The sequence below is a fragment of the Phalaenopsis equestris genome, unplaced genomic scaffold (assembly GCF_001263595.1).
Source record: "Phalaenopsis equestris unplaced genomic scaffold, ASM126359v1 Scaffold001241, whole genome shotgun sequence".
Classification (NCBI taxonomy): Eukaryota; Viridiplantae; Streptophyta; class Magnoliopsida; order Asparagales; family Orchidaceae; genus Phalaenopsis; species Phalaenopsis equestris.
In genome coordinates, this window is record NW_018165680.1 from 89,701 (window position 1) to 107,055 (window position 17,355).

Genomic DNA, 17,355 nt, shown 5'->3' on the forward strand with positions numbered 1-17,355 from the left:
ATATATATTGTGTTTAGTATATTAATTTTTTTTGGATGTCTCTATTTATATATGATTATTAGTTTTTTTTTATGTTTTAATATGAAATTTGTTAAGCTCTCATATCCTCTCTCTCTCTCTCTCTCTCTCTCTCTCTCTCATTCTCTCTCTCTCTTCCTCTCTCTATAGTTTGTTTTGGTTGTAAACATTGAAGGTTTTTTTTTTGTTGTTTCTATATATAAATATAAAAAATCCTAATGGCATGACATGTAACTATTCTAGATTCAAGTGTCACATGTGTAAATCATAAAGTTTAGGGCTCTAAAGTGTCAAACATGTAAATATATAAGATCTGAGTGATTTGCTCGTAAAATTTTAACTTTGGGTATCAAACGTGTAAATACATGAGATCTAAGTAATAAGCATGCAAACACACAAAGTTTTGGTAGCATGCATGTAAATCCATGAAATTTGTTTGATGTACATGTAATTCATCCAAAGTTATGAGTGGCATAAATGCAAACAGTCAAAATAATGGTATTAAATATATGAATATGTAGGAATAAGGTGATATATACTTGATCTTCAGAGTTTAGGTGTTAAATATTTGGACTTACGAAAATAAGGTGACGCATACATAAACAAAGAAAAGAGTTTAAGTTGGTTTATATGTAAATACATAAGAGTTAAATTGTAGGTATGCAAATTTTCTTTTTTGTTTTTTGAAACAAGCTTAAGTGTTAGGCATGTCAGACATAGGAAGAAGTTGGTATGCATGTAAATTATAAGCATTACAACACTATGCATGTTGATATAAAAACTTAGATGCTGGACATGTAAATCAATTGAAAAAAATGCATTCTTATCTTGGTGGGAGCTTACGACATAGGTGCTTGAAGAGGATGGATGGCTGCTTGGGAGAAGGTGTGAAGGGTGATAGAAAAACATAAAAGAGGAAGTTTGAGAGGGGAGCTCATGATAAGGAGCGTTGGAGTGTGAAGTTTGAATGCTGTTTGTTTTATTTTGGAGGAGTGAGGTGGCTTTTGGTTTGGATCATGAAGCTTCATTGGCTGGAGGAAAGAGAGGGTTCAGAGCTTTGGATTTCATGGGTTGAGAGGGAAGAGAGCTGCGTCGCATTGGAAGGAGTGTAGAGGCTTGGGAGGCCACGGTTTAGGATGGGGGAAGGGTGAGTTTGGGCTGCGCGTTTTGAGAGGGAGAGTAAAAGAGTGTGAGGTGTGAATTGAATTGTGATCAAAGGTCCTCACAGGGCATCTCTAATGCTTATAGGAACTCATCTTGAGCTTCAATGTGTTGGTCTTAATTGACTCAACCAAGAGTTGAGGATTCAAGACCATAAACATGAGACTATCAGGAGTCAAGAAATGATTTGAATTTCTAAATAGTATGAGTTTCAATACTAGTATGCTATGAGAGTCAGTAGGGAAGTCTTATGACTGGATCCTAGACTCTAGAGAGGGAGACATACCTTACCAAAGATGAGGTCGACAACTGTTTATGATAAAAGGTAATTTCTTTTACTATACTACTATGTTGTTTATAACATAATCAGTCATGAGTACACATTTCATACATGAAAACAAATATTAAATTTAGAGATTATACAATAAAACTGACGCATCACTAAAGAGTGAGTAAGAATCAAAATAAAAAATAAAATTATTGAAATAACAATTAATATTAACATAATGTTGAGTTCAAAATGCAGATGATTAATTTAACAATATAATCTCTGATCCAATGAAACTCTCAACGCCCGATCACTATCGGATGTGAAATCATTAAACTTATTTACCCACCTGAAGAAGTCACATTTTTCTGATTTATTTCTTGGACACCTGTAAAATTTTCTCCCATAGTTATGCTTTTATCACAAAGTAAGTAGAGAACACTACAGTCCATAGTAGCAGTACAATACTTTAGAGGCACCAAAAGTTCTCGAGCTCATCTTTTCTGAAGGTTTAAAACCACAAAATACAGACCCTTAGATGTAGTATTAGTAAAAAAGAATAATAGAAATACAAAAATAAAATTTTATAAAGTTTTGAGGTCTCAGAGCACAAAATATAAACAATAAATAATTTGTCATTACAAGAAGATAGTAAACCTTATAAAAAAAGGCTTATGGTTGCCTTGAACCATTTAATACTAAGTTCGTTTGTGTCACAAAAACATAACAACATAAAGTCTATCCCGAAGAACTCCTAAGATCATTTATGTATTATAGATCTCTTACTTATCTTTTCTGAAGATTTAAAGCCACAAAACACAAACTCTTAGATGCAACATTAGTCAACAAAGAATAATAGAAATACATAAATAAAATTTTATAAAGTTATGTGATCTAACAGCACAAAGTACAAACCAACAAATAATATGCCACTATAAGTAGATAACATACCTTTTAAAAAATAAGGATTATTACTTGTCGTTAAACCACCTGATATCAAACACATATGTGTCACAGAAGCATATCACCACAAATGCCATTCGAAAAAACCAAAAAATAAGGGGTTCTTGGTTGCCTTTAAACCATGTAATACCGATCTTATATGCATTGAAAAACATATCACCACATGAACCATCCAAAAAAACCCCTAAGATCATTTATGTTATCATAGACCTAAAAAGATACACAAGAAAAAAAAAATCCATATTAAACTCACGATTGTCTAGAGGTCATCCATGTGAGAGAGGAATAAAAAATTATTTGCACAGAATCAAAATTCCATACGAACATTATTGTCAATAGCGTCATTACAATAAACAATAGTTGCTTTTGCAACACATTACATATATAAAAAAACATGAAGTTCACAAAATCTTTTTATACATCAACTATTGCACTTATAATTTATTCTCACAACTCTATCATCAACCCAACACCTACAAGAGTCATGTAAATCCGATTTAACTTTTAATCTTGAATGACCTAGGTGATGTTCGTAAGCCTCGGCGGAGACATGTGATTGGGCCTCATCTGCAGTATTAAAATCAATATCACTATGTAAAAGATACCGACCAATGTAGTTGTTGAGAGTCATCGTAGTGACCACAACTTCAATTACTTGTTAAAAATATAGATGGACATATCGTGTAAAATAACCCATTTTTTCGAAGCTCAAATGCTCTTTCAATAACACATAGAAAGATAAGTATCTCTTATTAAATATCCCATTTCTGTCTAGTTCCTATAATAAATCAATACATATGAATTGTGTCGTATGTGTGACCCGCAAAAGATTCTTGGACTCCAGAGACATGAAAGAAGGTTTTTTATTTTGCGTCCCGTAACGAAAGTCGGGCCCATTAACGACTCGAAATCTCCCTCCAACTAGAGGACACGGATACAAATGGCGGAAGGTGAGAGTTCGTCTACACTGACCACGCCTCAGGAAATCAACGCAGTAAGCTATGATCGTCAGGCGTTTATAAGCTACTTCCGGTCAAAGTACCGAAGCAGAATGCACATTTTTATTTCAGGGGGAAAAAAAGGGGTAAAAAAGGGGGGACCGAATGCAGCAGAGTTCATGTGAGCGCCACCGGCCGCTCTCTTCCTCTCCTTTCTTCGTCGGCCTTAAAACCCTAACGCGGGAGCGGTAGAGAAACCGTAGTGAAGTCTTGAACGCCTTCGATGTCTTCTCGACTGCAGAGGTCGAGCATCTCACCCTTCCGATCGCGTAAGACCTCCTCGGCCCCCGGATCAAAGCCTGGAGCTCGCCCGACGACCCCCTCCACAGGTGGCGTCAGACCCACAACGCCGACGTATTCTTCTACTAGTCGGCAGACGACGCCGTCTTCTTCAGCGTCCTTAGCGGCGCCAGTGCGCGGCCCGGGAAGCTCTAGGATCTCGCCCGTCTCCGGTTCCAATTCTTCGTTCTCGTATCCGGGCATTGAGCAGCCTGAATTTCACAAATCCGAGGAGAATGTCACGGTCACGGTCCGATTCCGGCCACTCAGGTAGAGTTATGCTGATTTATCTATCGCTTTCGTTAATGTTTCTTACTAGGGAGTATTGAACTGTTGGCGTTTCGACTTGGGTGCTGGAAGTCCGCGAGAGATCAGTAAAGGGGATGAGATAGCGTGGTATGCTGACGGCGACTTTAATGTTCGGAACGAGTATAATCCCAGCATTGCTTATGGATTTGGTAGGTTTCTATTTTCTTTTTGATTTAATCCATGCTCGACATCATGGCATGTATTGCTCTAACGGGCTTATTTTAAACGGCGATGTGGTTAGAATGGAAAGCATTCGTAGTTCTACATTTAGAGATACATATTCACCAATAAGCAAGAGTTAATAATGACAGGTTTTAAAGACCTGTAAGCTATTGTGAATTTAAAATGACTAATGCTGAATACAAAAAAAAGTTTGGGTGAATTTTCAGACAGAGCTTCGGAGATACTAATTTGTCATTTTCTTTCTTCTTAGGCGAGAAAATAAAGTCAACTTAGTTATGAAAAAATGTTGACCATCTGATGATCCGGTTAGGTATGGAATTACTCATTCAAAATGTGTCAGTAACTTGCAACCTAGCACTTTATCTCCTAAGGAAAGCTCCCCAAAAAGTAGATGATGGAATTAGTCTCAGGCCTTCTTACTTTTTTGAAGGAGTAATGCTCTTTTCACCAGATAATTTCACGTTTAAATTGTTGCCTGTTAACTACTTATACAATATTTAATGTTCTAATAACTTTTTGTTTTTTCTTTGAATGTGTTCAACTCTTTTACCATAACACTTTAAAAGTGGTTCTACTGAGAAATAAGAACTTTAAAATAAGTTAATTTGAATCAAGTTAATTCATCCAGCTTGGCGTAAAGTTACATGTATATGTTAAATATCTTATTTCTATGTGACATATTTTATTTGTAGATTAATTCTTCATTTTGTACAATAATGTCGATGTTATGTTTTTGCTGTGCTGTGTGACATAATGTCAACATGCTTTTACGTAGAATTAATAGCTTCTCCATAAGTTAGTCAATGCAAATTAAGCCATAGAGATGATGCATATGTAAAATAGGGACTTCATAAGCATATTTCTCACTTAAACCAAAATAGTTTTTAAAAAACGTAAATGAAAGGAAAGCTATATCAATGATGCATAAATATGAAGAAACCAAGGAAAACTTTCCATGAAGCAGTTGGGAGATTTGCTTAAGCTAAATTTATTATGTGGTTTGAAGCTATGCCATTATTTAAGTTAGTGGTAGAACCAAAATTTAAATAGAGAGATGGAAAAAAAAATCATCTAATATACATCAAATTTAGAAGGTCAACTCCGAACTAACATAAGTATAGAAAAATTTTGTAAATAAGAGTAACTTTCAGTAAAAAAAAAATCATTTTTAATCCTATTATGGTTAGGCATTTTAATTGTGCATACTAGCTAGATGTTATTAATGAAGCTAGAAGAAAATCATATCCAATTTAAATTTTAAGTGCAAATTCGCGAAATGCTCAAGATAAAATTTATTTGTAAATTGTCAAATATTATCAATTTAGAATGATTGATATCCATCGTGAGGATTCACTGCTTAACTAAGAATCAATGATAATATATATATATATATAGATATATATATATATAGTTAAGTTTGTCGCAAGCCGTGGCCTGTTGGTTGGTGAGATTTACTGTAAGTTCCCTCAGATCACGGGTTCGAGTGTGTGTGTCTGTGTGTCTTCGGACATCCGATAAAATTGGAACGATACAGAGAAGATTAGAATGACCCATGTGCAAGGATGACACACATGAATCGAGAAATATATATATATAATTTTTTTTTTAGAAAAAGACCAAAGCTTAATATATTAAAAAGGAAAAGATACATGTATGTTGCATGAGAGGGTCTAAAAGAAAACCCAACTCATACAATACAACACACACAACTCCAAATAAAACAAAGATACAACATGATAAAAAATCAAAAAGCCACCAACAGACACAAAAGTGCTAGGGATATCCCACTTTAGTCTTCATTCTGCCTCTAGTTATCGGAAGGGAGGTGACTAACAAACTAGTAAGGTGCGTACCATTACCCGAATTAACCAAAATATCGCCCTTCAGATTTTTGAGTTCAAGTAGGTCTCCATTCTTCTTCTTCCTCCTGGATGTGTAGACCTGTCATTCCTCATCCGTGGATTGACTCATCCGATCAATGAATTGTTTCAAAGGTTGCCGGACAGGTGTAGGTTGTTGCACATCTTGATTCTCATGAGCCTGAGAAATATTAATATTTTGCTTGACCTGATGAGACGGTAGTGAAACAGTAGGAGTATTGCAATATGTAATATCAGTGATAGGTTCTAGAGCAGGTGGGGTCTGAAGAATCTCCCTCGCCCCCACGATTGGAGGTTCCAAAGACGGCGGAGCTACAACATTGTGTGAAGACTGAATGATTGACATATTATCTGCGAGGTTAGTGACGTCTTGAGGGGTACCCTTTTGATGATCAATAGTGTCAATAATTTGGAGCTCAACAGAAGGAGCTAAATTCTTTATCTTTGGCGGAGCGCTTTGCTTTTTTTGTCTGAGTTGGGGGTATAGATGGTGGCATTGAGAACTGGAGTGACCGAATATACGACAGTTCAAACAATAAGTAGGAAAATGCTGAATCACTATCTTTTGCCAATATCCATGGTAGTGTGTGCCCAACCAAATCTCCTTAGAAGCGGATGTAGTGATGTCTCTTTCAATAAGTACTTTGGCTTCAGATGGGCGAGAAAGATTAAAAGTATGAGTGTCCGTTTTAAGTGGTTTATCATAACCTGAGGCAATAGAGTACAACTCTTTTTTGAGTGAAATAATGAAATTTTAAACTAGAATGATTGGTCAAAATCCACATACCATTTTAAAATCTTCATTGCTCTGTTATCAATTCAGATAATCATTCTAGCAAATAAATGCGTGTAATTCTCTTTATTATTAAGTTGAATAAGAGTGTGTCTTCCATCTAAAAGTTCAATTTTTCACTCACCAACAATGTGCATAACCTTATTTTTCTTACAAATCAGCTCCATTTTGAGATGACCATACAAAAATTTTCCGACCAAATTCAGACGACCCTAAATATGCCGAACCCTTGCAGAGCGAGAATGAGGACGAGGATCGCCATATAAATTTATATATAGTTAAATCTTTCGCTCATTTATTCAAACGTGTAACTAAAGTTGTTAAAAAAATCACAAACTACACTTAATGTTGTTTTTTTTAGGTCATGTGTGTTCAACCTTTAGTATATGGATCATTCATTTAGAGTATATATTTTAAAAAAACCAAGGGCAATTATATTAAAGAGAAAAGGGTACAGATATTTGCAAAAGCATAGGGGTGGCGAGAATTCTCCCGCCCACACCCCGGCTTTTCTCTCTCTTCTCGCTCTTATGTTATTTCCTTTTGTGGTCGTCTCTATATTGTTTTGTTAAGTATTCAAACTTTTTCGGCCTTATGATTTGCATTTTCACTCATTTTAGTTAGATAGCAAACATGGGTAGCATATGACTTTCTTTGTGTGTTTCAGACAGAGTTTTTGGGCCAGCAACAACCACTCGCCATGTTTATGATGTGGCTGCACAACATGTTGTAAGTGGTGCTATGCAAGGAATTAATGGTAATTGCTTCTTTTTTTACTATTTTGCTTTTGTATTACTAATTTTTTTTGGTGATTTTGATGTGAGATTTTTGAGCTTTTTTGGCTATTGTATTTTGCAAAAAAATTGTTGAAATTTTGTAATATACTAACAGACCGAACTTGATTGGATCAACATTGTATTGAAAATTATACAATCTTTTATAGATTGTACTTCTCATCAAAGTTTTTGTTGGCTGAAGAACTACATGTTTATTGATCTTCATTTTCTTGCTGAATCAGCTCAGCTGTTTTCTTAGTTTCTCACTGTATTTTTTATTTTGTTATTTGAGTTCATTATGCCGAGTTATACACATGAGTACTCCAGTTCTGACCCTTTTTTCTTGATGGATTTTTTTGTTATGTTTTACAATTATGCTCGTGCTTTCTCAAATTTATCGAAGCATGTATTCTTAAAGAAAATTCTTTTCAACATTATGATTATGTGAAATTTGGATTATGCATTTTAGATGAGCTTTTGTTTTGTCTGATATAATATTCTTATACATATTTTACTAAGGCCTGTCTAACTAGTAGTTGGAAAGTTTTTCTTATGTGTATGATTGTAATCAATAATGATGCCAGAAAATAGTCCCTTTTGTGAAACTTTTTTGGTTTTCATGTATTTAACCAAAGCAATTGGCTGCTAATTACTTCTTCTGATGCATTGTAGGCACAGTTTTTGCTTATGGTGTTACCAGTAGTGGAAAGACTCATACCATGCATGTAAGGCTTGGGTAATTTCTTCATTGCTAAACATCCTTTTTATGTCATAGAAGACTGTTTTTTTGTTTTATTTTAATGCTTAATTAATCACTTTAACTGCTCTGGATTTGAATGTTTGTGCAAGATAACTTCTTGTATGATTTTTACTGTTGATTAGTTGTAACGTTTTGACCGTTTGTTGGAACAAATGATTCCTTATTTTTTTTCTTATTCCATGTTTATTAGCTTGGTCATTCAGGCAAGACTAAAATTTTTCTTGTAATCAACCCAACAAAGCAAAAATCTACATGCATTTCTCTGATGGTGTTCTTGTTAATACAAGGAAGAAATAAAACTTTGACTTGAGGATTTTGCAAGCAACGCGAAGGGGGCATTTGGTTTGCTGAAAAAGGATTATAGTCTAATTGAAATGTAGTGTATCTAAATATTTATGATTTGTTTGGTTAGGTGTGAAAAAAAATGTAGAAGTTTATTCTTTTTTTGTATTTTGTTTGAAATAAAATGAAATTAATGTAAAATCCAATAGCTGGTCCCAACAGTGAATGCCAATAGGTCCTAGCGGTACCGTTCAATAGGTGTTGGCGGTTGGTGGCTTGCAAGTGGGTGATTGCTGGCAACGGCGGTCTGGTGATGGTCTGCAGTGCCTAACACCAGTTGCTAGCAGGCAACGGCGGTCAGGTGATGGCCTGAAGTGCTCAACAATTGGTGGCGGTGGTGCTCAGTAGCTACGGTGATAGTTTTGTAATGTATTTGAAAATTCTCTGAATCTGACATGTACTGGGAACACATCACAATTGAACTATTGAGTGAGTTTGGAATTCATTGAAAAATTATTCAATATTTCAAAATTTTCCAACCAAGCACTAAAATTCTCAAAACACTTGCATTCCAAGTGCAATATACCCATTTTACAACCAATCAAACTGCCCAAAAAAAAAAACTCCGTCAATTCTTTTTTAATGTAAATAAAATGTATATTGTTAAAATGACTACATGATTATGAAGACACAATCATACTAAATTTTAATAAATCATAATCACGGCTGTAGGAAGATGGGAATGGAAAAGTGAAAACTTATGCAGCTTTTGTTGGGGCGATCTTTTTTAGGGCTTTGATTTTTAGACTGCTGCCACACCCCCACGTTTGAATACCACTTTCTTGTCGCTTTCCCGATATTTTTGTGGAGGGAAGTTGATTTTTGCAATTAAATATGCTAAAGTGCGGGAGCCTTAAGAAAAAAATTTGTACTACCTTTTAAAAAAATATAATCCTTATAATATTTTTCTAAAAAATTACCTTTCCTACAATATCTTTTCAAACATATTTATAAAAAATTTTAGCCTGCCCAAACGATACCAAAATCTAAACCAAATAAATAAAGAAAATATCCTCTGAAGATTATTATAGTACTTGTGGTGCTGTAATTTGGTCTACTAACTCATGAGGTATACGTTTGAAAATAATGTTGAAAATAATAGATAAAAATCATAAAGCAGCTTCTCATCTTCTTCCCGATCATTTTCTAGTGTGGGTCAAATGGGTGTCTGGACAAGAAATTCCATAAAGAGATAAAAAAGATGAAAAAGATGAATAGAACTTAAGAAGATCAGAAATGGCTAGGTGGCAATTACATTAATTATTATTATTATTTTTTTGGCATCACACTTGAAAGAAGGCATGCATTTCACATACATGGGTGAAAAATATGGAGAAAAGTGTCCTTCATCAAAATAACATAACCTCCAAGAACTGCATGATAAGCCATTATACCAAATATCTTTAATGCCAAAAAGCCATTCTATCGAGTTCAAACGAAAATCATCCAAACAAAAGAAAAAAAAAGTCCAAAATTTTTCTGCCTAACTAACAGGATTTGATGTTCTAACAAAATAAATAAATCTTAGTACTTGCTTATCTGACAGGATAATGTATCTGTCTTGGTTTAACTTATCCATATTGATTCTCTAGAGGTCCACCTCACCCTTGATCACTCGATACACTGTCTACAAAACCAGTTTGTGTGATCCCTGTGTGCTTCATACTTAATAATCCTATATTTTCTTACTCCAATTTCTCCTAAATAATTCTTTTTGAAGGTTTTTCATGATGATACTATATTCGTGTAGGCAATCTGTTTGTTTTGGATTTGATGTACGCTTTTTATGAAGGCAAAATTATTTCAGATTGGTGCATCCTTTCAACCAATTGGAAGTGTATGCCTACCTGATTATGAGAATTGCTGAGATTTTTTTTATTTACTTGATATCTAAACTAATAGCAATCAAAAGCGGAATAATCTATCAGTAATGAACAAAACATAGAGTGATAAGGGAGTTTACCCAAATCACAATGGAACGTAGATATCATTGCTGAAAACTCAAATGGATTACAACAAGGTTTTTAAAAGCGGAATAAAACAACACAAAACGCTCAAACGACCCTCTAGGGTGAGTGCAGTAGGGGTGGACACCGGTTGGACAATAGGTGGGATGGTGTGTTGGATGATGCAGGTGCAGGAGGGCAGGTTAGAGGGGGTGGCAGTAGTAGCAGGTTATCATGGAGGGCTTGCGATAGTAGCTGGAGAGATTGGAGGGGGTTATGCCATTAGAGGGCTATGTTGGAGGGATTGCAACAACATGTAGAGGGATTGGAAAGGGTTACAACAGTAGTTGGATGGATTAGAGGGAGTTGCGGCAGTAACTAGAAGTATAGGAGTGGTTGACGACAACAGTAGTAGGGGGATTTAGAGTATGCGACTGGAAGAACAGGGACATGGAGGACCACAAGTAGGATGACAACTAACAATGATGGATTGAGGGAAGGATTATGTGGAGACAATCACCATCTCAGAGGAGGATACAATCGGAGCATCACTTGTCCTCGGATACAACCCTAGCAAGAGAGGAAATGACGATAACAAGAAAGTTGAGGCAAGAACTGAACCCTAACACAGATAAAATACACATACACAAATATATATATATATATATATATATATATATACCATGGCGTCTCGCATTTCGTTCGGCTTCGGGATTTACTCGCATTGCGTAATCTCGCGTCGACTGCTTCCATTCGCGTCGTCTCGTGTTGCGGTCACGTCTCGTCTGGCTGCCCGCGTCTCGTTTGTGATAGAGCCGCTCGACATTTGCGACCTGCTTTTGCCTGCGTCTCGTCTGCGACAGAGCCACTCGACAGTCGTCTGCTCAACTCTGCCTCTGGCGTCTGCGACAGAGCCGCTCGACACCCCTATTCATGCAGTTTCTCACTGTGCTGCAGGTTGGCACTGGCTGTTGTAATGGCCTCAGGGCTTTCCTACGCCGTCGCCGCCCTCACCGGTGATAACTCCGCCAAATCCTCTTATGCTACAGTGGTTCACAAACGCAACTCCCCTTTTTCATCTCGCAGATAGTGCAGTATTCCCGCATATTTATAATGATTCTGTAGCAGGAAATGACGATTGCCATCTCATCAAAAAGTAGAGAAAAAGAGGGCAAACCATCAATTTTCTTCTCTGACGCTGAAATTTCAATTCGTGCAGGAAAATACAAATTTACACTAGTTGGAAAGTTCCAATTAGGTCAATTAGGTTGCCCTAAGATATGCCCTAAGATAGAGATCATCAGGAAAGTTTTTGAAGATTTCAAATTGGTTGAGGATTGGCAGGTGGGTCATTTCGACGGAAGACATGTTATGATACAGCTGAATACAAAAGATGATTACACGAGGATTTTCATAAAGAAATTCATCACAATTGAGGGCAAACATATGAAATTGCTTAAATGGACCCCTAATTTTGATCCCAGCCAAGAACCCCCAATTGTACCTATCTGGTTCTCATTACCTGAGCTCAAACTTCATTTCTTTGACCTATCTATCTTATATGCAATTGAGACTATCCTTAGAAAATATTTGCATGTAGACTTACCTACAGTTCATTTCTTAAGACCCTCTATTGCAAGGATTTTGATTAAACGAGATATTACACTACCAAATGTAAAAGAAGTCTGACTTGAATCTGCTCACAATGTTTATTGACAAAAAATCATTATAGAACAAAAATCATACTACCGCAAGCACTGCAAGATGTTTGAACTCCCGTAGAAAAAATGTTTCAGATTACACTCACAGTTGGGAACCAATAGTCAAAAGCAGGAACACACTATTAGTGCACCTCATGTGCCTGAACGCACTCCCAACAAACATGATAACAACCAACTTGAGGAGGGAATCATCACTAGACACGAGTTGGTGTCTGCCCCTGGAATCCCTTCTCCTGACCATACTACAACGGATAATGTTCGAACTGAAAATCAGGATAGTCCCGCAACTCCGCTTCAGGAAACATCAGGTGTAGAGGTAACAATTCATACTTCACATACACTGGAACCTATCGCTGTGACAACGTCTGCCTTTACTCCTACTGCGGTTTGAACATCAAATCAGATCGAGGATCACATGAGCCAGTCTTCAGATGAAGAATGACGGGTTTACACTTCTCGACGGAAGAAGAAGGCTGGGGGCAGACTCCAATTTGGAAACTTAATGGATGATACTTTGGTGACTCCTGACAATGACACGACTCTTCAAAGTTTATTATTTCGTTCCACTTCTTAAATTAAAGGAAGAGGCATGACTAAACTGGCTAGTCCCTAGCTACTTGTTTTCTGCATGTTTTAAATTTGTTTTACATTTTATTGAGTCTATCTGTATCTTTTGTTGGGGTATTGCTGTACTTGTATCGTATGGGTAGGGTGCCTCTTTTGGGCTCTTCTCATACAACATTTATGTATCATTTTCTATTTCACTAAAATCAGCTCATGGGCTTTGCAATATATATATATATATATATAGATATATATAAATAAAAAGGAATGGCCAGAGGTTGTTATACGAGCCTCCAACCACGCCTAATTTGCCTAACAATTTGAGTACACCCTCTTTAAAGCTCACGTCGCCGAGGGGGATTCGAACCCCTGACCTGAGGGGTCTTGCACCAAGGATGCCAACCAACAGGCCGGGGTAAGCAACACACACACATACACACACATATTAATAAAGGAATGGCCAGAGGCTATTATACAAGTCTCCAACCACTCCTAATGTGCTTAGGAATTCGAGTACCACCCTCCTTAAGGCTTACGTTGCCAGAGGAGGATTCAAACCCCTAACCTGAGGAGCTTTACACCAAGGATGCCAACCAACTAACCGGGCTACGCGACGCGCGTGCGCACACACACAAAGATATATATACACACACACACACACACACACACGCCATATACTCAGATCAGTTGGTCGGACATCTGCTTGTCAGTTGTAAGTCCCGTCTGGTCTGAGGTACGATTTCTCCCAAGTATAGGGTGTGGTACTTGAATTCTTAGGCGCATGAGGGATGACCGGTGCTCGTATAATAATCTTCGACCATTCCTTTCGAATAATAAGGACTTTGAGCAAATGAAGCTGAAAGGGGGTTGGAAGATCGGTAAATTGGATGGTCGTCACATTCTGATTCAATTGTCAAATGATGAAGACTACACCTATTTGTTTGCGAGAAGACTTCTTCAAATAGAAAACCAGGTGATGAAAGTTTTATAATGGACGGTGGATTTTGACCCTCGTACTGAACCTCCTGCCATTCCTGTTTGACTGCGCTTCCTAGGTCTGAAGATCCACCTTTTTGATCAAGTGCATTCTCTTCGCTTTAGCGATGGTGTACGGTAAACCCCTCAAAACTGACACGCCTACAGTGAATCTAACTCTGCCTTCAGAAGCCAGAATTTTGATAGAAAGGGACATTACTTTACCTTTTTCGAGAGAAATATGGATTGACACACAACATCAGGGCTTTTGGAAGCAAGCAGAACTTGAACAGATACCACTTTATTGTATTCACTGCCGTATGTTTGGACGTTCTCCTTCTCAATGTTATCAGTTGCATCCAAACTTAAAACCTTCAAGTAAAAACGCTTCTAGATCTGCCCCACCTCATACCTGTCCCTCCTCTGCCCCTGAGTGCATTCCACAAACTTTCGAAACACTGGTTGATGCAATGCCAGCTCCGCCTCCCACTACCGGAACAATACTCTCTCTGTCTCTCTGTTCTTTCGACTGATATATTGGCAGATGGTTTACTTGGGCCCGACAATCAGGATAGTATTGAAGCTCCACATCCCCAGGATGCTTCAGGTGTTGAAGAGACATGCTTACCATCTCTTCATAATCAGAATGTTATTACTGCTAGTAAGGAGCTGGAGGCTCATTCTCTCCTACATGCCCAACACTCTGTTGACCACACTGATCAGATGAGCCAGTCGTCGGATGAGGAATGACAGGTTTACACATCTAGAAAGAAAAAGAAGAATGGAGGCACACCCCAGCTTGGGAACTTAATGGATGATACCCTAGTAACTTCGAGTAATGGAACGACACTCAACAATTTGTTAGCTGTCTCCGGTCCTAGAACCAGAGGCAGAGACAAGACCAAGCTGGCTCGTGCCTAGCAGCTTATTTCCTATAAGTTTTCTTTTTCTTTTTCTTTTTTTGTGTTTTATCTATGTTTCATTCTTTTAGGATGCTAGTGTTTGATGTATCGTATGGGTAGAACACCTTTTTTTTGGGTCCTCTCATACAACCTCTACGTATCTTTTCAATTTCAATAAAATTAGCCCTTGGGCGTTTAATATATATATATATATATATATATAGACACACAGACACAATGTACTCAGATTAGTTGGTCGGACATCTGCTTGTCAGTTGTAAGTCCCGTTTGGTTTGAGGTACGATTCCTTCCAAGTATAGGATGTTGTACTCGAATTCTTAAGCGCATGAGGGATGGCCGGGGCTCGTATAATAGCCTTCGACCATTCCTTGTATGTTTGTAGGTGGCGGCTCTGCATAAGTTCCCTCTCGACCTGGGTTTGTATCCTCGACTAGACGAGATTCAAATTTGCTTTTGGTATTGGTTGGGGGTGTCCGCCTTCGATCAATCCTTATATATATATATATATATATATATGTAAAAAACCCAAGGACAATTATATTAAAGAGAAAATGTACAGATATGTTGTATGAGTGGGCCCAAAAAGACACCCAACCCACACGGTACAACACATAAAAAAAGAAAAATAAAAACAAAAAAATAGATGGTACATATAAGATCAATCGGGACGATGCAATTTAGTTCTGACTCTGCCTATAGTTCTCGGAAGGGAACCAACTAACAAATTGGTTAGGTGCGTACCATTGTTCGAACTAACCAAAGTATCATCCATGAGATTCCTTAGTTCAAGTAGATCTCCATTCTTCTTCTTCCTCCTGGAAGTGTAGACATGCCATTCCTCATCCGAAGATTGTTGCTCATTCGGATGAAGTGGTAGTGCTTCAGTAGAAAGATTGCCAACAGCTGTACCCACAAGAGGTTCAAGTGTGTGCGGGGTATGAGTTGTCGCCTCTACTCCTGATACTTCCTGAAGATGAGGAGCTGCAAGGTTCTCCTGATTATCAGTCCGTGTAGGTAGGGGTCATTCAATACTATTTTCAGTAGGGTTTTGCTCCGCATGGCCATCCAACTTCTCATCAATCGCAGAAACAGTACTTTCAGGGGGAGGGTCCACAGGGGCAATTAAATCAAATCCTGTCCTGTGGTAGTTTTCTCTCCAGGTGGAACAAATATGTCCAGAGCAGTGTGGTTTGATCTATCATTATTCACTTGATCTTTATATTTCAAATTAGGATGAAAATTATGACATTTTACAATGATATTAATGATATTAATGAAAAGTATTAAGGATATGCCCAAACATTTTACAATGAGATCAATAAGGAGGTCTATGCTCCATAACGATTAGTTGCCAATATCAATTATGAGTTGTGCCCAACTAGACTTCAGTAACATCAGATAAAGTAATATCTCTTTTCACAAGTATTCTGACCACAGAATATCTGATTAGTTTGAAAGTGGGTAGATTTTGCTTCATAAGGTCCCTAAGTATGGTCCCAATAGAGTAAATAACTTGATGATGAAAAAAGTGCAGCTTAAGACCAGGTAGATTAAACCATACCGGTATAGTATGAGGTTCATGATTGGGGTCAAAATCAGTAGACCACTTGAGTAAAAAGTGCAGCTTAAGACCAGGTAGATTAAACCATACCGGTATAGTATGAGGTTCATGATTGGGGTCAAAATCAGTAGACCACTTGAGTAACTTCATTGATTTTCCAGCAATGTTAAGATATTTTTTGGAGAAAGTCTGAGTGTAGTCTTCAGTCATGGTAAATTGAATCAATACATGTCTCCCATCTATGAGCCGCATTTTCCACTTTGCTGCTAATTTGCGATCATCAAAAATTTTCCTGATAACTTCCATAGGTGGATGCCCTTACGGAAATTTTTCAATAAGAGCAAACTTGAATTTCTCATTCTGGGTTGAAATTTCTAACTCAGAGAAAAAAAGTGTTGCTTTCCCAGTTTTCTTGCTTGCATTCTTAATAAAGGGACAATCACCTGTACCATCACGATACTTATTATAATTTGAGGGGAAGACAACCGCCATCTCCATCTGAGAAAAAAATTGTGCAAAGGAGCCTTTGTCAGGTTCAACCGAAGAAGGAAGCCCTATCACAGCAAGGAGAAGCCTTGCCAAGTCGGGCAGAGGGCAAAAATGACGTGTTGAAGACGGTCGGGGCGAAGCCGCAAATGTTGAAGCCGTGGAACAGTCGCAGCTCGACAAGGTCCACGAAGACAGACGAAAAGCCGCGCAGAAGACACGAACCACATAAAGGGTTGCCTTGACGAAGCTCAACGAAGACGACGCCGAAGCCCTTCGTCGTTGGGCAGGATGAAACGATGGAGCGTTGGAGGAGACGACGTGCTCAAAAATCTCAAGGAGAGATGCCCTTCGTCGCCGAGCACGACGGAAACGATGGATTGAAAGCTGAAGGATTCAAATCAGCGAATTGCCATCGGGCGAAACCCTAGCAGAGCAGCCCGCCACAG

At 37.7% G+C, this 17,355-nt stretch overlaps 1 protein-coding gene across 1 annotated transcript in view; it reads left to right on the forward strand.

The window, feature by feature from the left end:
• Positions 1–3,376: 3,376 nt before the first annotated feature.
• LOC110033630 (kinesin-like protein KIN-7E, chloroplastic) overlaps positions 3,377–17,355 on the forward strand; it is a 124,178-nt gene continuing 110,199 nt past the window's right edge. Inside the window, exons 1-4 of the mRNA XM_020737674.1 lie at positions 3,377–3,957; positions 4,048–4,145; positions 7,520–7,609; positions 8,301–8,353. Of these exons, the coding sequence (XP_020593333.1) occupies positions 3,632–3,957; positions 4,048–4,145; positions 7,520–7,609; positions 8,301–8,353 (567 nt within the window). The 5' untranslated portion in view covers positions 3,377–3,631. The remainder of the gene's footprint in view (positions 3,958–4,047; positions 4,146–7,519; positions 7,610–8,300; positions 8,354–17,355) is intronic.